Here is a 24,895-nt window from a genome sequence, read left to right as displayed (position 1 = left end):
ATTGCTTAGAACACGGACGGAGACAAAAAAGAGAAAGAGAAGGGCTCGGCGAGCCCCTTCGATGGCTCTAAGGACGACAACGGACCCCAGGGCAACGGCTTGGGCCCCCAAAATGGCCTTGACGATGACAAAGGATTCAAGTGAGTTTCACATCAAGTAACCATGTTGCTCTTTACTACACACTGATTTTAATCTCTCGTACGGCTCGTTCATTTCGTCATTCTCTTCTTGCAAGTTTTTTGCTCCTGTTCTTAGTTTGTTTTTGTTATTTTTTATTTATTTTTTTTTTTTTTTGTTTCCCCCCCTCATTCTACTCAGACAAATTCCCCGACGAATGAACACGGAGTTAAAATTAGAGACGAAATTTGGACCGTCGTTTCCCCGCAACTTGGGATCATCGTCGTCAAAGCAACAAAAACTACGACAACGAAAATGAATTTTATTCCTTTATAGAGCGGCGTCGCGATCCCCCCCGCATGCCTTTTAAGTATCTAAATACTTGAACGATATAGAGCCCGAATATATTAAAAATTCGATTTCGAATTATGCGGAGAAAATAATATAATATGAGGCTAGAAGTTTTAGACCAGATTTTTGCGTACAAAGTTCATTGTACTAACATTAAAAAAAAAAATTGATTCTAAACAAGATCGAAGTTATTAACGTTAACGTGTGACGAAATACTTTTGAAAATGTCGATATTTTGCAAGTTTAGAATGACTTGGCAGTGGTCGACTTAGCAAAATATCAGACAGTTCTCTGTGGAATACGGTATACTCAATTTTGAGACGGACAACAGTCCGAAAATTGCGGAATAACGAGTTTTCCTAAAATTACATTGTTACATCAACCTTACGAAATTGTTGATTATTTCCTGAGTTTGAGCGATTTCATTACACAGAATGTGTAACCGACAGGTGCAATGGATTTCTCTACAAATAAATTGAGTATTATACAAATTTTGTTTGAAAAAAAAAAAAATTATTATATTATCAACTATTATAATTTTGATCCTGCTTCTTCTTTCTTATTTCTAGTTTATTCTTTCATTATTCATTCGTTGTCACTTAAATTCCAACGAGATCTACTATCTGACATCGCTCGAAGTTTACAACTTGATATAAAAAGCATTCAAATGAAATAGTTTACATACAGTTAAGTTATTACTTTATACCCGAGTACGAACTGCAGGGTTGATTACTGTAATTCTGAGTCATGCGTGAAATTATGTAAAGTTCTTCGACTGCTGATAAAACTTACAAGGTGTTCTATACAATATAACCATTTCAATTATAATTGACGTGATTTAGAGGTGCTTTATAAAAATCGTTAATTGCTGTTAACTATTCGATTGATGATGCTCATTTAGCTAACGTTCGGTAGCTGCGCGACGTTGTTCCAGCATTATTTTCCTTCAGTTCGAAATTGAAACGAAGGAATCTAGAGCAATGTGAATTCCTTTGGATATCCCGAACAAAATTCTTGGAAGTCTCGGTCCGGAAGTCATTAACCCTAAATTCGACGGTATGTCGATAAATGCGGTTAGCTTGCTCAGCAGATGAAATCTTTGAACGTAATATACTCTGTGTGTGAATTCTTTGTTATTTGACGAGCCGATGGTATCATCTTTCCTTATTATGCGTATGCGTGAAGATTCTCATGGTATATTCAAATCGATTTCTCTTTGCTGGAAAGCAGTACATTTATACGTAAAGAGGTTTTGAAAATGAAAGAGAGGAGACAACAGAGGCGGTGAAAACTTTGTGTATCAATCACACGAGATGCATGATTGAATTATACACGGTGGACACGCGCCGAAGTGATTGATTTCTCAAGGTTCTTCGTCGCTTGCCGATTTCAACAAAATCTAACTCGTATTTCAACCCTTATCACAGAGTCGCCTTCGAGAAATCTGATTCACACGTTTGAAACAGGAAATGGGATGCTACCAAGTAAAATCAAAGGTGTTCTCTTCTTCGCCTCAGTGAATTAAATCCGTCCTTTGTTTATTCAGGATGATGAGGAGTTCGTAAAGGTGTAAGTTGATTCCTAGGTACCCCTTTGTTATTTTCAAATTCACTGACAATTTCCACGAAAATATAAAGTAGATTCAAATTTCTTTGTATTTATGTATCGATCTATCAACTTTCGAGTAGATTTTTAGGATCACGATCTTCTCGTTTTACAGCAATTTGGATATGTCATGGTGTGTACGTTGAGGTATGAAAATTTTTCTACTTTCAAGCCTTTAAGAGTCAGAGAGTCGGTATAGTCCGTCTTTACCGATTGAGTAAAATGTCAGTTATTTCGACTGTTATCAAAGCCTATACAGCACTCATGCGAAAATACCGCAGTAACGGATAAGCTTTGGAAATAGTTGAAGTAAGTGAAATTTAACGTTAACAACATTTTCATTCTTATACATGTGAAGGCCTAAAAATCCATAGTGTTCTTATTTTCTTCTGCAAAAAAAAATAAACATTCTGGAGTATATCTTGAAGTTGTTGAAGCGGGGTGAAAAGGGCAGCATAAATAAATTGCTATACATATTCCAGTGATCTAGAATTTTCTAAATACATGTATTCGATATTCCTGGTATATTTGTATCGATATAATTAGCATCCCATTTTCATCCTCTTTAAAAAATTTCAGGATACAGTTCAAAATGTCTTATTACTCGCGTAAGGAAATAAATGAAATAAGTCAAAAATGCAGAAAAAAACCTGTTTTTTTTTAACAAATCCTAAGGATCTACCTTGAAATGGATTCCATGTTCAAAAACATCTTGGGTCTTGATTTTTTTTTTTTTTCGAGAACGAGTAGTAAAAATCCAAGATACCTGATTAACTCAAAAACATGAGAAAAAATCGATGAACGTTTTTATCTTGAACGATAAATTCCAAAAATTTTAGGATCTTCATATCTTCACTATACATTGTAACACATCTCAATTGCACCCAGTAGAAATTTCCAACCTAAGATATGTGCCCGAAAGTCAACTGATTCGCCCGTGCATAAGACGTACGTATACCTATACGCACCATAATAGGAAGGCGTTATAGCTGTCAAGGGTGGGAATGAGCGCTTTCGGTGCTCCACGCTGTCGATGACAGTAGAATCGAGTCCGGGATTCCCCGCGTCCCCTCGTCCATCCCTCTGTCGTTCACCGGCTGCTCGTCTTTTATTGTCTTTGACTGCCATCTGACGGCCGCGCGGCGAACAGATATCAAAGCCTCGGCTGCCGACGCTGCCTGCATTACCGGCATTGTTTTATCGGCTGCGGGTCTTTCGGAATTAAATTAAGCCAATCGAATACCGCAAACCGTTTGAGCATTTGGCAGTTCGTTTTGTTAACACTTTCGGATGATGGAAACAGATTCTCTTTTTTCACGTTTAATTTCTCGCAGTATAGCTAGTTTTAAAATTACGTTACTCATTTATTGTTCGTGGTGTTTTATTTTTGTTTCGTTTTTCTTATTTTTTGATTAGGTAACCGCACGGTGTGATACTCGGGCTATTTTTGAAAGGCATAGATTTTCTTTAGACATGAATTCAGAATTATTATCAACTTTGAAAAAATCGGAGGAGTGGCCGAAATTTCACTTTGCCTTTTGATATGCAGTGCATTTTTATTTCTGTCATGTCGTTGGTTGGAAAAATTCGTTCTTATTTTATCCCTACGCAATCGTCGATGTATATTTGACTCATCGTTACAATTTCCTACTGTATAGTACTACGTGTGTTGATATATTATTTTGAAATCATATGAAAAAAATTTTTATTTTTTTCGACGCAAAGGTTGAACCCCCTAACCAATCCTGTTGGTGAATTCTCATTTCGATCGTCTCTGAACGAATGAAAACTGCTGTAGGTATAGCAATTGTTTCGGAAGCGTGTTTTCGTTCCTCATTTCGTAATGTTTTTAATATAAGCACATTTTTTGTTGTATCGTTTTTTTTTTTTCTTCCCAGCAAGTTACTTGTATTTGGTTTCTTTTCATTATTCATTTTGATTGATTCACTTTGATGTTTGGAGCGTGTTGCAAAAATGCAATTCATTTTCTTAGATTGACTCTTATCGATCTAATCTCTGTTGTACCCATACCTCATGTATTGTACTCTATGCGGCGTGTCCGCGAGCCAAATCCGTTTTCGAAGGTCAAGATTGGCGTATTCGCATGCGAAGGCATACCGCGTAGCTATGTTACGTGTTATAGCATTCTTTATTATTTGATAATCGATAGTTTGTATGTGATCACGCATGCTTATGCATTATAAATATAATATAGTGTTGATCGGTCGAATGTGCAATGGGAAAATGAAACACAGAATATTGTGAAACAAATTCGATAATAATGCTCACTGCATTGCATTGGAATTTATCACTCGATGACTCGCGAATATATGATGAAATTTTCACATGCATTTATCCGGAAAGTAAGTTTAATTAATGAAAAAGTCGACTAAATGACGTTCCTTTTTTAACTGGAAATTAAAGAAAACCCAGTGGTTTTTCCATAACTCGACTATTTATGGATCTTTTAGTTTTGCATGTCTTTAACTTCAACACCATAAATTACTATCAGACAATCAAGTTATGATTTTTTCATTCCAACTTCAGATCAAACGAAGGTTGAAAAATCTTTTACGCAAACCTAAAAACGATAATTGAATTACTGACACGAGTTAGGATTCTTTTTCTTCAGTCCTTTAGTTTCTTCACTTCGACTTCAATTCCCCCTTAATATGCCAATGCAATAGTATACAAATACATATCTACAAGTAATATCAGCATCACCCGATACTTCGGTATATATATATATTATATATATAATAAAACCATGCGAGTTGGTCAATTTTGCAAAAGGATCAAATAGTGCGAGAAATCAAATTTCGTTGTATAATTTCGAAATGGATTCGTCACCTGAAACACTATATTATAACCAAACACACGCAATGCCGGGATGAAATTATTACGTAAATAAAACCCATCATCCATATAATACCTTGCCGCTTTTCCTGCTACTTCCTCCTCTATTTACTCGCTAATTACTTCACCCCCCGTCAGATCCTTTTCATCCGGCAATCAAACGTTGACCGTTAATTTCAACGAACGTGTTACACGATAATTAATGGTTCAAAATTTCATCATAATTTTGACAAATTGTTTATCTATACGTTTGAATTAAGTGAATTTTTGAATTTTTCCCTTACACGTGTAAATCTATTTTCAATTTTCAAATAACAAAAATTTTCAACGAAAATTTATGATTTTTATTCTTATAGTCTAAAATATCTGGTATCGTTACGCATGAATTGTTACCTATTTTAATATTCACGAGTCAGTTTGCATATTTTATCTTCATCTTTCGCAGGACATTTAGGTTAATTTTTTTGCTTCACCTTTTCTCGATACGATGTCACGTGATAGCGTATCATGTTTTCAATCCTGTTTCTTTCGTATACGAATCTCATTTTTAACGCCGACCTACGGGGGGGGGGGGGGGGGGGGGGTAAAAATTGCAGCTGTAAGTGGCACATCGTTTTTTTGATCGTAGATTCGTTGTTGTACGTGTAATAAATCACCGTTGAAGCGTAATCCCTGCTAAACTTTGGCACTTCGGTATGTCTTCGTGTGTGTTTTCTTTTTCTCCCTCCTTTCCTCTCACTCTCTTTCTCTCTCTCTCTCTCTCTCTCTCTCTCTCTCTCTGGTCGCTTACCTTCTTACGACATTAACTATTCTCACAATTCTTTTATCTTTTCTTTTATTCATACACTTTAAACACGATTTGTTGAAACGTGTATGTATACATATTTTCATATCATTAACGATGAAGTTTCGCAGGATTCTGGGAAAGTCGACGCGTTCATGTATCACTCATTGCATATATAGTGTTGTTACATTGCGCTATAATGGAAGATATCAATGCACGACGGTGTTTAGAAACGAATAAAAATATTATACAGCTACGCAATTTCTCAAGGCAGAGAAATCATTAGCGTTAAATAGTGAAATGTCGATCCGATATATGTACCTTATAGTCAATATAGTACCTATACATATGTGTATTATAACGTACAGGAATAATAATAACAACAACAACAACAGCAATAATAATGATAATAATAATAATATGAGCTAAAATGACTCTTTAACGCGTGAATCGCACCAACTACTTTGTGGCGTGTTACACTAACATTATGCCAATAACTGAGAAAAAAATCGCACATATTCATCGATATATTATATACATATATATATATATGCAGCTATGCATTGTGTTGTGTGACTTCAAAAGAAATCTCGAAAGAGAAATTTGTATACCGTCGACTGCGTGTATATATATATAATGCAAAGAAAAATTTAAACCGCAAATAAAACGAAATCAATGCTTTTACATATACGTTTGTTAATGTATATAGATAGGGAATTATAATGTAGGTATGTACATAAATATACGTCTAGGTACGTGTGTATCTGCACACATGAGATGAAAAAAAAAAATTATCATTCGTTAATGGCACTTAGACACGATAGGAACGTTTCATATTTCTTCGTTCATTCACCTGTGTACTTGAAAAATTTAACAAAAAATATGATGAATAACTTGGAGCAAAAATTTCACCCCTTCGTGCTAGCCATGAAGTTATGCCGAATTCGATGGTTATACTTTCCTTATCTTTTGGCTTTATTATTCCACGAATCTCGCGAGATTTTGCGTCATTAACTTTTTACATTTCTTTTTTACATAGTAGATTTAACGAACCGTGGCTATTCGCAGTCTTTTTTATTCCTCATTTTGGGCTGGATATTACAGTATCAGCCATATTGTAAAGTATTTAAACACGATTAAATGATTAATCAGTTCAACATCAATCAATCGTACTTATAATTCATCCTTAAGTACACTTAAGATTTTTACTCGAAGTTGTAAAAGTAACGACCTGTGCTTTTACTCATTTAAATAATAATTATAATTTTAGTTTGCTAACAACTTTCATTGCGCTAACCCGAAACGGTCCGATGATACACAGTCTACGGCTAAAAACCCGGGGAATTCTCTCCAGCTTCGTTTAGTATTTAGAAGAAGGAAAAAAGGAAGGAAAAAAAAGCTGTTAGAAAATAAAGGTGCTTTTAAATCCTGTTATTGCATCGGTATATAATACACTCTTATGTTTATATAATGTTATATGCATGTATGTAAGGTGTGCGTATATCATCCATGTCACAAGTGTCGATTGTTTCTTATCCCAGACTGTACCAGGCTCTACGTTATGTCTACTACCCCTCCACCTTTTGTTGGAACCCTCCTCATTTTTTCAACCCCTTCGTAAGATTGCGGCGACTTTTGTCGTCTCCCCATTTTGTCTCTCGCATCTTTTTTCCGCGCGTTGCTCTGGCGCACGACGGGTTTACGGAAAAACAAAACAAAAAAAAAAAAAAAAATTCCGCTCGAAATAGTCGTCTAAAAATGAAAAGGAAATACGTGTAGTAATAAGATGGATGCTTTTTTTTTTCTCTCTCTCTCTTTACGGCGAGGGAAAAGAAGGGGGAGAATTTTGGATGTACGGGAACACATGTCGTACGCAATTGTGCATAGAGTATAACGAAGCTGTCGCGTTTTACGAATATGTGCAGGTGTCAGTAGACTTTGGTACTTCTTTGTTTGGCACTTTAACGACCGTTTAATGCGAGTCTCTAAACGTGGCAACAACGATGACTGTGAGGCTAGTTTCTTTTCAAGTCACCGGTTTTCGAGACAAATCTTTTTGCTACAGGAGATCGAGGTAGAGATGACGATGGTTAACCACAGTCATTATTCGAAAGTCTCGAAACCCTTGCGAGTAAGTAAGCTAAGTTGTTGAAAGGAAGAAAGAAAGGAACGGATGAAGAAGAAGAAGAAGTGACGAGTTGGGTAAAAGTTTCAATAATTCACCTACCGCGTTCACGTAACCGACTATAGTTACATTGCAACTGTTATAGGAACTGTTATTGCAACTGTATATATGTTGGTAGATATATAAAGAAGTATCGACGCTATTATGCCGTTTATGAAAGTCGAAATGCTACGATTCACACTGTCCTTTTCAATTATATAACTATGAATTATCACGAGAGAAGAAAAAGAGAGGTTCATCCATAAGACATTAGTATCCGGAATAGTGACACGATTGCACGTATGTATCGATACTGCGTTTTAATCAACCGACAATTCATTTGAGGTGACGAATTTTCGTAATTTTTTCTTTCTCTTCTACTGAGGCGTGAAATCTGTTCGATACAGGTGGCGTTGATTTAAATTAATATCTTATTTCTTTATGATCATTGATTATGTTGCAAGATCGATTGACCATGATTCGAGAATGAGATATATATTACAATTTAAACAATATTAACGAAAGAAACTTCATTTTTATCCATATATTCTGAACGATATTAGTATTAGAAATTCTTTTTATATTCATACATTTTATATTGTAATATATTTTTTATTTTTATTTAGGCATTTTATTTTAACCTATTTATAGTCACGATTGAATTATTTCTTTATGCATAAGTGAGTGAATTAACCTCGCGGGAGTTTGCTAATTGATTTCAATCGAATTCGTTTGAGCTCTACTCATGGTTTGGAATTTGATGTCAGAATTTATTATATACATGGTTTATATGATCTTCGCAGCGTATTTTAAAACAGCTTTTATACATGACTAATTAATTTTTTTTTTTCTCTTCTCTTCCTATATATAGTATGCGACAGTATTCGTTGCAATTAGGTTAATGCGTACATCAATACCGTAATACGATCGATTCAGTCGTCGTGGTTGTACTTCTGATTTTTCTATTTTTTTTTTTTTTTTCATTCCTTTTGTGTCTACAAATTTAAAATTCATTTTATTTCTTAGGAAATAATTTTTTTTTCTTATCTGTAATTTTTGAAACCTTAGAATTGGGAGAAAAGTAAATTCGAAATGTGGGAAAAATTTTAATGCTGTCGTGTATGGAATTTCTTTATGCGAATGAGAAATAAATTGTAGCATCGATTCTTATAAACTAAGTAAAATTTCTTAATATAAATATTATTACACTAAAAGCACGTATAATTGAACGGCGACCCGTAGTTGCGAATGCATTTAACCGTTGCGTTCGAAAGTTTTGTCCAATCCTCAGTGAAAGGATTCAAATCATAAATGAGATAATATAGTTGGAGGCAAACTTTTTGCTATTCTCTTCTGCTAAAACTGGCGAGACATGCTTGCTTGACATTTATAAATTGCCCTTCTTGTATTCCAAAGTGTAACTTGTAAAATTATTATCTTATATATATAAAGGATATTTCTTATTTATTTCTTATATGTATCCACAGCTTCAACCTCGTTTATGCAATTAATGAAGGAAAAAAAAACTTGTACCAATTTTCACAAAGTTTTGCGAAGTAAGAAAAATTCATGATTTCGTAAAAAAAAAAAAAAAATTGCAAGTAGATATTTCACAGCTTTGTTCGTGGTTTAAAAAACTGAATGTCAGAAATTTGTCTATATTCATTTTATCGGTGCAGGAAAAGTATTTGACGCTGCTTTAAGTTATACAATATGTAATTAATTATAAATTTTAACTACTAATTACATATGCAATTTATAATTTATCAATTACGGTTTTGGCAGCAATACAATATCTCGTATATTTGCCACCGGAATTGGATTAGAAAACTATAGTATCTGAAAGGTAAAAGCGAAGTGTTGCGTCTCTCGATTTTTTGCAGTCATAACTTTAGATCCATAGCAAAGATTCGGAATGGATGTCGAACATGCGTAACTAGGAATAATTGTAATTTCAATTTCACAGTCGCGTAATAAGCAGCGTGTCTACCTTTGGCACTACCGATTCAAGTATTCCGGGAATACGGGGATTCGGGGTTCCCGCTTGCATCCATAAATTGACGGAGCATGCCGAGGTTGAATATTATAATGTCTCATAAATTTGAACGGCGCCGAGTATATTACCTCTATGTAATAAATGTGTGCAGGACTTCCTGCTTCGACCTCTCAATCATCTCTATAACTACATAACGTAGTTATCGATTATATCCACCATTCGAATAAAACGTTTGAATATTTTCAGAACATGTAAATTTTTCGACTAACAATAAGATGTTTTAGTTCTTCACTAACAATAAGCTGTGTCTCGTATTTTCTATTTGATCAATGATAATACGGTACACCGGCACGATTGCCGATTAACGGCAATAATTAATCTCGCAACTCCGACTCTATACCTCTTTGATTAATGAATAATATACACCTGACAGCGAAACATCGCGCTAGATACACAACGCGAATTACGTAACTCTGTTCGAAATAATAGAAGAGCCGTTAACTCACTGTTTCCAACCTCAATTTGTTCCTCCCTCGGTGTGTTCCTCTTGCTGGCATAAATAAAACGGTGAATAAAAACAAAAAAAAAACAAAAAAAAAAAAATTAACCGTGTAACGGATTGTTTTAGGCTCCTGTTTGCGCGGCTATTTTACCGTTCAATTTCCTTCCGTGTTATATTAATATGTTCACATGTGTAATGCAGTATTTTATATACCCGGTACCGCAGTTTATGAGGGTATATAATTCACATCATAGCCAACTATTACTTCACTCGCGTCGATCACCTAACGTGGAGTTATGCAAGATAAAAACAAAAGAAGAAAAAAGAGAGAGAAAGAAGAATATTTATACGAACGATGGTAAATCTTTACATGCCTACGAGGCTGTAGCCCACAGCATATATAACCCACTGATCGATCGACACGAATTCTCTATTGCGTAAGCTGCTTGATAACCGTGATGTCGTATGTTGGGATTCAGGTATGCAGGGTCGTGTGCCTTTAATAGTGCGGCAACGGCGGTAATTAAACAAGGAGCGAAATCATCGATATATGTTATAGAGTGGTGGTAGACGCTTCTCCTTACACAAATTGGAACTTTCATTTATTCTTTTTAGCTTTGTAACAACTTGCACGATCTGGGACATTCCATACAATTTCAATGTCGCCGTGACCCTCGTCATTTTCGATTTCATTATCTTGTGGGCTGTGTTGTGTCACTGTAGCTGTTAAATCGCAGCATCGCAAAAAGACGATTAGCAAAGTTTCAATTGAATGAGAACAGCGAGCTTTTTTTTTTTTTACAGTAATACCTGAATTGGCGAAATCTTTGTTAAACACAATTTATTTCAACGAAACTCGAGCGCGGTAAATTCTTTGGGGAATAAATAAATAAATAAAAAAAAAACAAAAAATAACAGATTTTCGAACCTAGAGTAGAAGTTGGCGTGTATCTGTAGTTTCTTTCTTTTTTTTTTGCGGGATAAAAGCGAGTCCATTTTGATTAAGGAAATTCGAATAAAACGGAGCAAGCAACAATGAAGATTAGTGGGATTCAATCCGTCCGTCGCAATTTGAACACGGAACAGCAAAGTTCCGAACTTTTTTTTTTTTATTTGCTTGGTCAACTTTTTTAATCAAATTACTTGAATTCTTTATAAATCGATATGCTCCGATCTATAGGCTAGAAATTTTTATCTCTTTACAAGGGATTTACTACGCTAATTTCTTTCGAGTCTATTGTGGCCCACCTTAATGATTTCGCGAAGCTTACGATCACTAGATGCTAAGAAAAAGCATGTTGAGTTTACCAAATGTGGTGATGAAACATGGCGGAAAAAATGTTTTTTTTTTTTATTACTTTATTGGATCGAATCACATTTATTTTGCCATATTTGGTAAATTGGTCAAATCCTTTTTCTTGTTTAGAGGTAATTTTTTCTTTCAGGGGGGACAGGGATCTGAGATACCAAAAAATAAAATATTTTTGTGATTTTTCTCACAGAGTACCTTATTTATTAATATTTTTAAACTTATTGTACATTATTAAGAATTATTCTAAAAATATTCTGCTAAATCTTGGTAAAAAAATATTTAAAATTCAGCCAGTGGTAGTGGTGGGGATCGAGTCACCTCAAACAAAAGTTTCCATGCGGTAGTCAGGATAACTCATGATTGCTTGATCTGAAATTAAAAAACAAAAGGATTTATTTAGTATATAAGTTTATCTTGAATTTGAACGAAAGAATTAACAAAATATTCATTTTTGAATTTTTGGTGAAGGTGCAATCAAAGAACTATGATTTAAACTTTGATTTGCTCTTTTTGTTTAATCGAAAAATAAGTTGTAATTGAAAAAAAAAAAAAATCTTTCGTTCAGAAACTAGTATTTAGTATGTAAACGAAATGTGAAAGTTTAGGCGAAATCGGTTCGAAGGTTTTCGAGAAATTTTGACATGGAAACTTTTTTTTGAAATTACTCGTTTCTCGCCACTACCACTCGCTGGATCTTCAATATTTTTTTATGAAAATGTCGCAGAATATTCTTAGAATAATTCCTAATGATGTACAATAAGTTAAAAAATATTAATAAATAATGTACTCTGTAAAAAAAATCACAAAAATATGCTTTTTTTGGTATCTCAGACCCTTGTCTCCCCTTAATCTAAATTGAAACCTTGCGAATCATGTTTTTTTACACGCAACAACATACTAACAAGAAAGTGAAATTAAAAATTGTGAGGGTCGGGTTGAAACTGCCTGCGACGATTGATACACAGCGTGGTAATTAATTTTTATGCCAGTTTTTGCTTCGAACAAACGTTATAGCTAAAATTATTGATTGCGCAATAAAACCGGTGCTAACGCAATTTATTCGAGTTTGTCAATATGAAAAATGCCGACTATTTTGTTTACGGCTAGCATTTTTTTTTTTTTTTCAACTTGGCTAATTTTTTCTTTTTTCCATATTCTGTGGAGAGCCTGTGTTAAAACTGCATTAAAACTATGCTTATTACCATATAGATATATACTACAGTTTATCGACACGTCAAAGTATTATCGGCGCAAGTAAGAGTGTTTGAAGAGTTTTATTTCAATAGTTTATTGTTTAAATTTATATGGAAATAGAGACAGAAAAAGAGAGAGAGAGCCGGATTCAATTTTGCTTGTTTTTTTTTTTACCAGGCTTTTTAGTCAACGCGCAACTTGTATCTTGAGCAAAATAACTTTTTCGTAAACGTTACTAGGATTTAGACAGTGATTGGTGTGCGCTGTTGAACGATAAACTTAATTAGAAATGAAGTGTAGCTTTGTTGTTCTTAGGTGTAAAATTACTTCCCAAATTCCAGGTTCTCATTATTAAGTATAATGTCACTTGAACAAAAATTTAACTAGTTGTCTAAAATTTGTCATTATCTAAATCTTGTAAAAAATTTTTGTAATGTCAATGAAAATTTGAATTTCTAAGTTGACGGACTTATCTCGTGGACTACCAGTCGCGCAGATCGCACTGGCAACTCCTCCCTCCGATTTTAACGCGAGTAAAATCTGTCTTTTGAGTTGTTACACTACGTAGAATGATTTTGAATTTTTTGTATTATTCTTGAGAAAGGTGTTCACGGTTAAAAATGGAAAATCTCACACTCGGACTTTGTTTCACCATGCGATAGGCACCATCTGTTTCTTCACTTCAAAGAGAGGCCAATAATAAACATAGCAAGATAGGGTAATGTTGAGCTTTGAATTCTGAAAGCCACATTGATGCAGGTTACGTAGATATGCGAGCTCAAAGTCTTCCTTCTTACTGTTTGCTCACGATGAACTCCTCGAAAATAACTTAAACGGAAGCAAAAATTAAAGCTTGTTTAACTTCAAGATTGATACATTAAAAAATTATTCAATTACACAGGGAAAGATTATCGCTACGAAATTAGTGATAACTAATTCGTGAATCTAGTCCTTCGTTTCTTCAACAAAATTGTATTGTTCTTCATTTTTACCTCAGTTGCAAGAGTCCTATTAATAGTATTCACTCAGGCTGTCGAAGATAATCCGGTTTTGCTAAAAATTGCTGTATCGGTGACTCACATACGCTTATGTATCGGGTACGCATACCTGTAGTATATTAATCAGCTATGGAATGTTAATAAAACCTCTCCTATTCTGCATATATAGGCAATACTTTCGACGTTGTTGGGAGATCGGGAGCCACGTAGCGGAACGGTGGGAACAAATCTCTCGAAGGTCCCTGACATTTAAGCATATTGCGGGTGGTGGTCGGTCAGTCAGCTCCGACGTCACTTTCTTTATATAGAATCAATAATAAAAGGATGCAAATGATGTGTGCAAACGTGTATAATCATCAAATAAATAATGTCCGAAGATTTGTCACTCGGTGCAAAATTAGTGTAAAAAAAAAAAGAGAGAATGATTTTTTTTTTTTTCGTTATTCATCGTTATTTTCGGCTGCAAGGATGCAGGGAAACCAATCTACTCGAAATGGTTTTTTTGGAGGTCAAACTCTCCCCCGTTAAGTGGTGAATTAGAATTATTTTGTCCTGATGACGCGTAGCAGTCATCAGTCGTCATCATTCAGTCAACAAGGAAAAATTTGGAAAATTTACGATTATCATGACTTGAAATCTCCATAAGCCGCGTTTTACAGGTGAGATTTAAGGTGGCCAGCCTGCGTGAAAACTCGACAAAGCTCGGCCATGCGCAGTCGGATACTAAATCTGCAAAGTTTCACCGTTTCCTTTCGGTATACATAGAGTATTGCGAAGTGTCACGTCACGCTTTCAAAGTTTCTAAAATTGTCACCGCTACGAGGCGTTGAAAAAAGTCACAGGGTGCTGTAAGACAGGAATCAGAAGCTGAAATAATTGTCTCGCGTAATCAAAGCCCAGAAAATTAAAGTGTTCTTCGAGCGTGGCTGTAACACTGGTGAAAGAACGTACGAACGAACCTAGCTGGGTTGCCTTGCATGACGTCGTATAGTCAGTAAGGTTGATTGTTTGAACAATTCAAAGTGAATAAAGAAATTTGTAAAGATGAAAATAAAAACAACAACAGCAAAGCTTTGCTCCATTTTCCGAAAGAGAAATTGACGGATTCACCTTTTTACCTGTGTACGAGAAAACTTTTTTCTTTTCTTCTTATTATTGATTAATTCTCCGTGCGCCATCATGTTACAATATTATTATTATCAATTTACGGTGCTATTTTCACAAGCTTTTTTTTCTTGCTTCGTCGTCACACTACTGTTTTTTTTTCCTTTTTTTTTTTTATCACATTTTTTTCCCCCCTATCTTGAACGCAAAACTTATTCAACCGTCATTTTTCCTTACCCATGTATTATAAATACCTACCAGGTGGTACCTACGTACATATTGGATTGTACGTATATGTATATTGTATATACCCATGCATCTATATTATACGTGTATATACGGCGTCCTAGATAAAAGTGGATATTTTATCCGAGAAGTATCGTCGTCATCGTTGAATAATATTGTATAGTTTCTCGTTTTACTCTCACTTGACTTGCGGGCAGCTGCAGGCTGCTGGTCGATTACAATTTGCATATACGCGAGGCTCCTCAATGCTATGCGTTTCTTTCCCGGCACCAAATGCGAAACCCGATTCGGCCACTTCGAATTTTTCGTAAGATTGACCTCCATAACAATACTTGTATATTAGTATATATAATACATTACGAATCGATTTCTCTCACTTCACTATCTTCGGGTTTGCTAACCGGTTTGCAACTTACGGGTCATACGTAGACAGATATTTTGTTATTTCTTTTTTTCTTCTTACAGTTTTCTTTTACCGTACGTCATACCGTTGTGGTAAACTTCTATTGTTCGATCGTATTTAATAACTTTCTCCTCGTAGAGAGAAATAAATATTTCAAAATACGAATTTTAATGTTTTTCTTAAGATTTTGAAAGATGCAAGTTCAAAAATAAATATATATGCCTGGAGAATTAATTGAATTGTCTTGAGTAATGATTCGTTAAAAATTAACCCTGTACTTACATATAACGTATTATTAAATATCCTCCCCTTTCCCAGAATATGTTAGCGGAAATGTGAACAAATTAGTTACATTATGATGATTGCCCCCGTGAATTACCGATTCGCTACAATTTATACAGCAAGTTGTGTTGAATGATGGAAAAAATTGACTGCAATGTCATTTTCGTCAATGAGATTCTTCAGTGATAATTCTCATTAAGTAGGCATTTGTTCCCCTCTTAAATTTGACTCACTAATATATTCGTGGTTTGCTGTTAAGAATGCCTCGAACTCTTAACATTTCATCTGTGTCACCCATTTTGACCTTTTTATACAAAATTCCGTTGACTTGAAAATTGAATGCACAAAAATTATTGCGCGTCTGGTTAATTGTAAAACTAATGCGATTTCATAGAAATGTGCATGAGAAAGGAAAAGACAAAAAAAAACAACCGGTAAGAATAAATACGGCCTTGGATATCTGTCTAAGAGAAAAGCTGCGCGATGCGTAAGATTCGTGGCATACCTCATCATCGGTTATCTACCTAGGCGGTATCTTTCTATCCAGATAAATTTTCTTAATTACATTGTTGCATAATCACCTGTAATGCGCGTCAGAGTCCGTTATCCTTATTCTACACCAACAATACTTCGTATCGAATAATCTGACACTTTTTTTTTTCTTTATCACGACGATGATTACGAAGACACTGGTTGCGATATTACAATATTATGATGTTCAAGTGACGTCATAAGCCGCATACCTTTATTTCTTTTACGCATGTATATATGACTATGTTCTTTAAAGTCAATAATGAGTCAGTAAGGTTCATTTCCCCGGTGAAACGATGGTCGGAGAAGCGGGAAACTTCGGTCTGTTAAACCCGTGATCTTTCATCGAGCGATGGAAAAAAAAATGCCTTTTTGTACAGTCAATTTACCCCCGCGGGTCAAAGTTCCGATTGGTCAAAACTACGAACGTTACCAACCTACGTATATGTCGTGAAGTGTTCACCGCATACTTAGGGTTGGTAACTTCGGAGTTTTGAATATTCGCCTCTATTTAATCCACATACCACAAAATCACGCGCTAACAAATTATCACCAACATCCGTACGTACGAGAGAATAATCGCAAGTGATAAATTTCGCGATACTATAACCCGTAGATATTTTTATTCGGTTCACAGTCGTACGCCGGGTAGCAGACAGCCTTCGCCAGGGGAGGAGGACTTCCAGAAAAATGTATCTGCTACCCTCGCTGTGTCGACGGGGGCTGGAGGCGTCGTGCTCCTCAAACAGGGGATCGACGTCGTCGGTACCGAGGAGCACTTCATGACGGCGTTCGGTCCAGCCCCTCACCTCCAGCACCATCAGGCTCCCCCGGCTCACCACTTACCTCATCCACATTCTCACGCCGCTCAATTGTTCAGCGCCCAGGGCCCACCACCTCAGCAGGGTCCGCCTCCTCAGCAACAGCAACAGCAGCAGCAACAGCAACAACAAGGCCCGCCCCAGCCGCAGGACACAGCGACGCATTTCGACGTCCAGGTAAGCCTTTTAAACACGCTATTCTCGAACTATAATTTTTCACAGATAAAAGGAACGGCGGAACGGCGGAACTTGGCTGGTGGTTTACCGTTCGGACGCGCATGCGCAAGCTTTGTCGCCATTTTCTACAGGCTTACCAACTCAAGTTTCAGCTGTCGAACTAACCGTTGGTTTATAGAGGTTATGTTGACGGTGCGAATTTTATGCGAAAATAGTTGATGTAAAGAGTCATTTGAAAAGGTTTGGCGAACTTTTTCTCGTTGAGGGGCTAATGATAGTGATGACTGGCACCAGTCATCGGAGCTATCTAATTTCAATTAACCACTTGACGCGGGAGGGTTTGACGTCGCATGACACCCCCCACCCCCCACCCCCCCCCACCCCCCCCGTCGACTTGCCGACGAAAATATTGCCGCGGTGCGGTTTCGACGACTTGTAAAGTTCAATTAAATCGCACATGCGCCCTCGGTTACCTAGCTTCACCCTTTTCTTTCGGTATGCTTGGCAGTTTTGATAGTTTTGAGTATGTGTACGTCTTTTTATCCAAATTTTTAACTGGGTCGCTACTTGATGGAAATATTGGAAAACTATGCAGTCTTAACGATGCGTTAACTTCAGTACGGCAATTGGCGTTGAAACCAGAATTTAGCATGATTTTTCTCTAGAAAGGTATTCATATCTTTGAAAACCCCCAACTTCTTCAAAGTACTTGGAAAATTAAAAAATAGGAATTTTTCCTCAGTGTTCCGTTACGTTAACATTACTATTTTCAACTCCGTGAAATCTTTTAATATCCTCTGAACTCACGCGATGTTCCCGACATTGTATTCAATCCTGTGTAAAATTGTATAAGATTATTTGGATTTCCTGAAAACTTTAAAATCGTTTGAAATTACTTGAAATTGTGCAATTTTGAATTTGGTGTACACGCAAACTGATTAGTGGCTAATCCCTTATCAATCTAGTAAAAATCAGGAGTTGCTGCGATTGTATAATTTGGACACTAAGTTTGAATAGCATTCAATGATGGAACTAAAATGAAAATTTTTGCTATCATTCATGATCACAGCAATGATTGAATAGTTTGCGAACCTTGACAACAAATTTTGACATAATTTTTAATACTGGCATCGTGAATTCAATTTTTACCCAATAATTTGAATAATAACTGAATTTTCGGCATGGCATAATATGCTACAGTACTTTCTGAGAACCGCGGAAATGTCAACTATAAATGTCACTTTGGGAAAACGAAATACACGATGCGATCCCAGGGGAGAACAAATAACGACGTATTTTCAAATCAGGTCAATCTGTTTTTTTTTTAAATTCATTTGAAAAAATTGTAGGTGTAATATTTAATTGAAATTTAATTCACCAACCATTCGGCGTGTGTTTTTTGGATGAAAAATTAAACAGCGTAAATACTCGCACGCATTAGTCGACCAGTGACTGGATTTCAACTCTGACATTTCGAATTTCGTAAAAATTTCCAAATTAAATATCAGCGTATACTGGAAAGACTAGCTACATTTATTTTGGCAATAAATGCTGCACCCAAAGAATTCAGACAATTAATGTTGCAGCAGCATTCCTTTCTCTAGTTTCGAGTTGCCACACTACTTTTCTAGTAGAATAAAAATATCTCTTAGCCAGAAAAAATGTACATTTACCCATAGAATTTCTAGCGAATTGAATTATTTTCAAACTTATAACTCTGAAACTGTTTTATACCTAGGAATCTTTCAGAATACCCTTTTGATATTGTTGTTGAAGAACGCAAAATGTCGCGTATTTATAGTAGAAAAGTCGACAAAAGAAATAAGAAATAGAAAAAGAATAATCAGAGAATTAAGTGGAAAAATACGCATTTATTTTGGTAGAAATATCAGATCCATTTACATAACGTCGGATACGTTTCATACACCTTAAAGAATTTGTTTTACTTGAAGCGTTTGACTTCGAGTCAATAGTTGAAATTATGCGGATGAATATTTCAAACAAACTGGAACTCGCTGGTTGTGAAGGAAAATGCTACGAAGAATCTCTTACTAGTGTTAATTTGAAGGTAGGGTTATTTTTAAGTGTGCGGGCGGGCGCTAATGAGCTACTCAACTTACAGTTTCTGCGTTCGCTGGTAGAGTTGATCTTCTTTTACTCACGCTGCGATCTGAGTAATCTCGATGAAAAAAAGGGGGAGTAAAAGTCAAAGGCATCCTGTAATATCTGAGAACAAAGACTTTTCCAATTTTTCAAATTCCCCTGGCTATTAAAAATTTATTTTTAACTCACTTGTCAGAGAGGTTCAAAGCTTTCTCTTTCTCCTCCTCCCTCTCCCCCCTCCCCTCTATCTTTTAACAACAAACCATGTAATCCAGGTTCACTCGGTCTCCGCTCACAGTCCCTTCGAATTCTAGATTACATGCATTGTATGCTTCAAGAGTCGCAAAGCTCGTCCCTTTTCACAGCGAAACGTGCTTTGCGATCTCGTTCGGCTTCTTTTCTTTCGCATGATATTGAAAAGTGCTACACAAGTATTCCGTTTGGTGTTTTTTCAATGTTAGAGTAAAATAAAACTGCTAATACCGTTATTATTTTATATTTTTTTTTTTTTGTAAAGAATGTTGCCAATATATAAACACGGATCTATGGTTTGTTTTTAGTTTTGAAAAAAAGAAACGTTTCAGACTAACTGAAAAATGTAATAACTAACGAGATAGACTAACAAAAAACGTAATACGAGTGGAAGCCTACCACTAGACTTTGTTGAACAGTAAAAATTGCTCAATTGTTGTCAAGTTTTGAGTTTAGTTTAAGATTTTCTGGATTACCAAACGAGTAATTTTTAATTATGATCAAGAAAGTTTCGTCGAAACTTAATTTAGCGGTGTTCGAATTAAACCGAATACCTTCCTTTGCCAAGAGTTTCTTTACTGAAATTTGCGTTATTCTTACGATGGATGATGCTTTTTTTTTTTTTTTTTATTTTACAAAGGCGAAGGTTTCGTCACCGTTGAAATCGCATCAACAATTGATCTTAAATATATTTTCACTATCAAAAGTATTCAAAGGAAAAGAATCATCAGAGTTATTTGTTTCAGACCGGAGAAAAACATAATGTGGAATATTATTGTAAAATTATTTCACCTTATTGAGATTTTACAAAAATCATGTTTGGATAATCAACTTTACCACCCACGCTTGTATTTCTCTGGTCTTTTCACACCGTGACGGAATATTTTAGCGGAACAAAAAGAAAATCAAAATTCCGACAAACGAAAAGTTAAGTAAAGTCAAGAACCTCCACATCGTTGCGGTTCGAAGAAGAAACTAGAATTCAAAGAATGAATATTCATGCCATCTAAGACCTCTGAATGAATAATACAAATTCTTAAGTCACAAGAGAGACCGGTATTCCTTTTGATACGAAAATAAACAAAATCGAAAGTGGTAAAATCACTTCGCGTTATCGATTCCTGTGAGCATGATGTCACAGAAGCGTAACTGGCGTTACGTGTATAATTTCAGGAGTAAAAACATCCATCGTTAACGTCAAAATTTATCCTTCCGAAAAAGATTCTCAGAATTTTTCAACGATTTACCTGTTTCAAAGTTCTTTATCGGTTTTTCAAGTTACGTGTCTGTAATTATCGCTTTTTCTACATTTTTTTTCCACATTGATGCTGTTTCATACTTTCAGAAAACGTGTATAATTTCTGGCTCCGCGTAGTTTGCACTTTTGACAATGCGCTGCGCTATGGATTGTGCTCGTGTTAACGTTTTGCAATTTTTTAATTCGTATTTCCAATTTCGAGACGCGTCGGCTCGTTAATTATTATTTATGCACATGCAATAATTCTTGATTATCTTACGAAAGATGAACGGTAATGTTTTGATCGAATAATTACAAGAAATCGCGCCAGAAATAGAGAAATGGCATTCCTATCGAAAATCGCGTGTCTAAACTTTCCTGAGAAGTTTCTTGAGCGGCGGCGAGTGGCTGTGAGCATAAGAGCTTGAAGACGTACAAATTGTATTACATATTCTCGCCCACAGTGGTTTTATTTTTATCCTCTCGTAGAATATTGTTGTCGCGACTCTTCATCGTTGGGATGGTTGCCAATTTTTATTATTTATTTATAGATTGACTTTAGCGCCAAAGTCGGACGAAATATTTCAACTTATCGCCACTTCACTGTGTTATAATGTGCAGAAAACATCTTCCGATGTATCCTCAGAATTTTTTTTCTACTTCTTTCCGTCTCCTCATTTATAAATAAAATTTAATATCTCGTGTACATTACACGTGCTGAAGAAAAAGAGAGAGAAAGAAAGAGGGAAAATGACATTAATTTTTCGTGAACGGCATGGGTTTGTTTCAGCGCCGTAGCATAAACCAGAGCCAATTGCACCGTAAAATTGTCTTACCTGCTTTCTCTTAATCAGTTTACTACAATAGTAAACTGGAGAAAATTGTTGGGCATTGAGCGCAGATTTTTCGCTCTCTAAAAACTTGAATCCGCAGAAATCAATTCGTGGTATAATTAGAAATTCCGTCTAATAGCTGAGTGAACTTTTTTATCACTTTGTATTAGATTAAAAAGAAGATGAGGAATCAAGTGAACAAGTTTCTGACATCTGGAAATGATCACGAACATGCAAATCTCTTGTAAATACAAGGCGAAATAGCTTGGCTGTGTTTAGTAGTGTGAAATTATTCTCGAACTCAGTGAAGAAAAAAAAATGTCCAAAGTTGTCTAACTTGTATTTTCAAACATTCGGATGACTTCCCCATATTACTTACTTCCGCATTACTACTAAAGTGTAATTCAAATAGGCGTTTAAAAAAACAAGGTCTGTTTTTATAAAAATACATCTTTGCGATCTTAATATATATACATTTTTTTCATTTTTTGCCGTAATTCGTCGTTTTAGGATTAGGTCGTTGAATACTCAAATGTGATCTGAAACTGTGTCAATGTCGAGTAAATAGTTCAGCTAATAATACTCGATGCTCCGGTATTCTACTATCGGTATATTCAGCATTGTACCAGGCTTTTACTCCGGGTATGTTTAGTATTTTCTACTAGTAGTAGGTAGATCACACTAGAGTTGTACCTGAGCATAATACTAGAGCATCAAGTATCTTTGCCCGCGTTTATATTCTTGCTTTTCTCATCGCTTCAGGCCGTATTTAATTTTTCAATATTGTTTTTATTCAAGCCATGAAATTCCTTGGGCACGTTTGCCGCGTTCTAAACTCCTCTCTATGCCGGGCTGGCAGCAGCCGCGCTGATGGTTCACCGGGTAATTGTGCTAGCAGCGTAGTAAGTATTATAAGCCCTCCGTCGTCGGCGACCGCGACGCGGTGAACGTGAATGTTCGTCATCTGTGCTGAGATATATAAATCACCGAGTGACAGTTCACCGTCTTCCTTTTCCCCTCCCCCTTCCCCCTTTGCCCTTCCGCCGCCACCATCAACCGCTTTGAATCTATTCGGAAAATGGAACACCGCGATATATCTATACCTATACCTATATACATGTGCAGTGTACACGCCACGGGAGAGCCTTGCCTCCTCGCCACCGCCACCTTGACAACTGTATATTATACATATATTCCCGACGACGACGACGACGACGACGACGACGACGAAGAGGAGAGTGAACGAACTATCCAACAAAGCGCTACTCTCAGGGACTCTGACCGTTTATATACTTACTTCGATTATAATAGACACAGGTTTTCTCTTACTTGTCGATGAATGTGTTCATTTTTTTTATATGTTTGTCTTTTTTTTTTCAACTTGTCGTTCTTTTTTCGAAGCAAAAATAGGCAAGGGGAACTTATTTTAATCATCCTGAGGATGAAAAGTTTATTTTTTACCAGATCTTGACGCTTCGAAGGTCCACGGAATTACTTCCGATCATTTTTGTTTAGACTCCGCCTAGGGGGCCAATTTTTCGTAAGACTTTATCTTGGGAACGAATAAGCGGGTTTGAATGATCTTGGTTTTATCCACCGATCTTGGCTTCATTTATTGTTAGAACTGATTAGATGTTGGGTCTGAGCGGTTTAGCAGTTTTCAAGCTATGAGAACGAATACGTCAGAAAATAAATGAAAATTGTAACATCTTCGAGATGGATTGATGAATTTGGATAATTTTAGTCTCAATCGACGCGGTTCTTCCTAGCCTAGAACTGACTAAATTGTGGATATCATTAGTCTAACTGTTTTCAAGTTATTTGAATAACAAAATTTAAAAGAATTAAAAGTTCATTTTTTTTATGTTTCACGAGCTGGAAATGTATACGAATGGGAAGTTTATTGTCTGGCTGGCCCATCACGGTCAGCCACATCATCCACTTGTTTCTGCATAACAGCACGTGAATTCGAGGCAATGATCTATAGCCCCAAATTTAATCCTTCGGGATTTATTATGGGGTTCGGTTATTTCAAGAGTTATTCAATACATACGGTTCAGTCGTTCCCTATGTCCGACTCAAAGAAAGTCAATTCGCACCTGAGAATAGTTCAATGTTTTCAGTATGGATGTTCGAGACTGTCAAATTATACCTTAAAAACCCTCGCAATTGCCGCGAAGTAACCGAGTAATCTACTCATATGTACACGAATTGATAACAAATTCCATAAAATTGTACCGTCTCTAACAAGGAACCCTAGGTAAATGGATCCATCCGATTTTGATCTAGTTGATATGTGTTCCAGTGCATCGAAAACTAAAAGACATGAATAATTTTTTATCCTTATTTTAATTTTTGGCTTCATTCAAATCCATCAAGAAATCACCCCGTTGGGCGGCCATCTTTGGGGTAGTTTTCTCCCCTCTGAACCGTTTATTAGCAGTTGAAAAAATATACGTGTCTCGTAGTTTTCGATGCACTACAACATATATAAACTAGATGAAAATCGGAGGGGTCAACCTACCTAGGGTTCCACGTGAGAATTATTATTTTTTTTCTATTTTATTATTTGTAAAACGGAGAAAATCTGCAGTCTGTGTAGTGTTCTGGTAAGAACAAATCGATTGAAATTTTCTTCAACCGCAATAAAATATAGCGATTTCACTGTAAGTATGAATTTCGGTGTATAGACCGTGTCTAACGTCTAGGAGCCATAAATTAAATACATTTGCTTTTTGCATTGCGCGATGGCATGAGGTAAGCCCATAAAACCGGGTGAAGCGAGAATTTTATTTACGCATTTATGTACGCGAATATATTATCCAGAATACCCGAAACACCACGTGGTAATGAGCCAGCGTTGAAACAGTATTTCATGTAAATTCTGGATAGTTTCGGCGTGGTGTGGAGATCGCAGCGGCAACGGCTGTAGCAGATTGGCCGGAAATGCACAGGCGCGTATTTCACACTGGATCAGGTTCAAGTTCACGGCTCGTAGAATCGGCCGTGAATACATTTGAATTAAAT

At 36.0% G+C, this 24,895-nt stretch overlaps 1 protein-coding gene across 4 annotated transcripts in view; it reads left to right on the top strand.

The window, feature by feature from the left end:
• LOC124409643 (maternal protein pumilio-like) overlaps positions 1 to 24,895 on the top strand; it is a 99,748-nt gene that overhangs the window by 38,398 nt on the left and 36,455 nt on the right. For 3 of the 4 annotated variants that reach the window (XM_046887396.1, XM_046887394.1, XM_046887397.1), the window contains 2 exons: positions 10 to 140; positions 17,062 to 17,443. In XM_046887396.1, coding sequence (XP_046743352.1) covers positions 10 to 140; positions 17,062 to 17,443 — 513 coding nt within the window. The remainder of the gene's footprint in view (positions 1 to 9; positions 141 to 17,061; positions 17,444 to 24,895) is intronic. The other variant, XM_046887395.1, reaches the window with a different exon arrangement.

Source organism: Diprion similis, chromosome 8 (assembly GCF_021155765.1).
Source record: "Diprion similis isolate iyDipSimi1 chromosome 8, iyDipSimi1.1, whole genome shotgun sequence".
NCBI classification, from domain to species: domain Eukaryota; kingdom Metazoa; phylum Arthropoda; class Insecta; order Hymenoptera; family Diprionidae; genus Diprion; species Diprion similis.
This window is presented reverse-complemented; position numbering and strand designations above follow the sequence as displayed.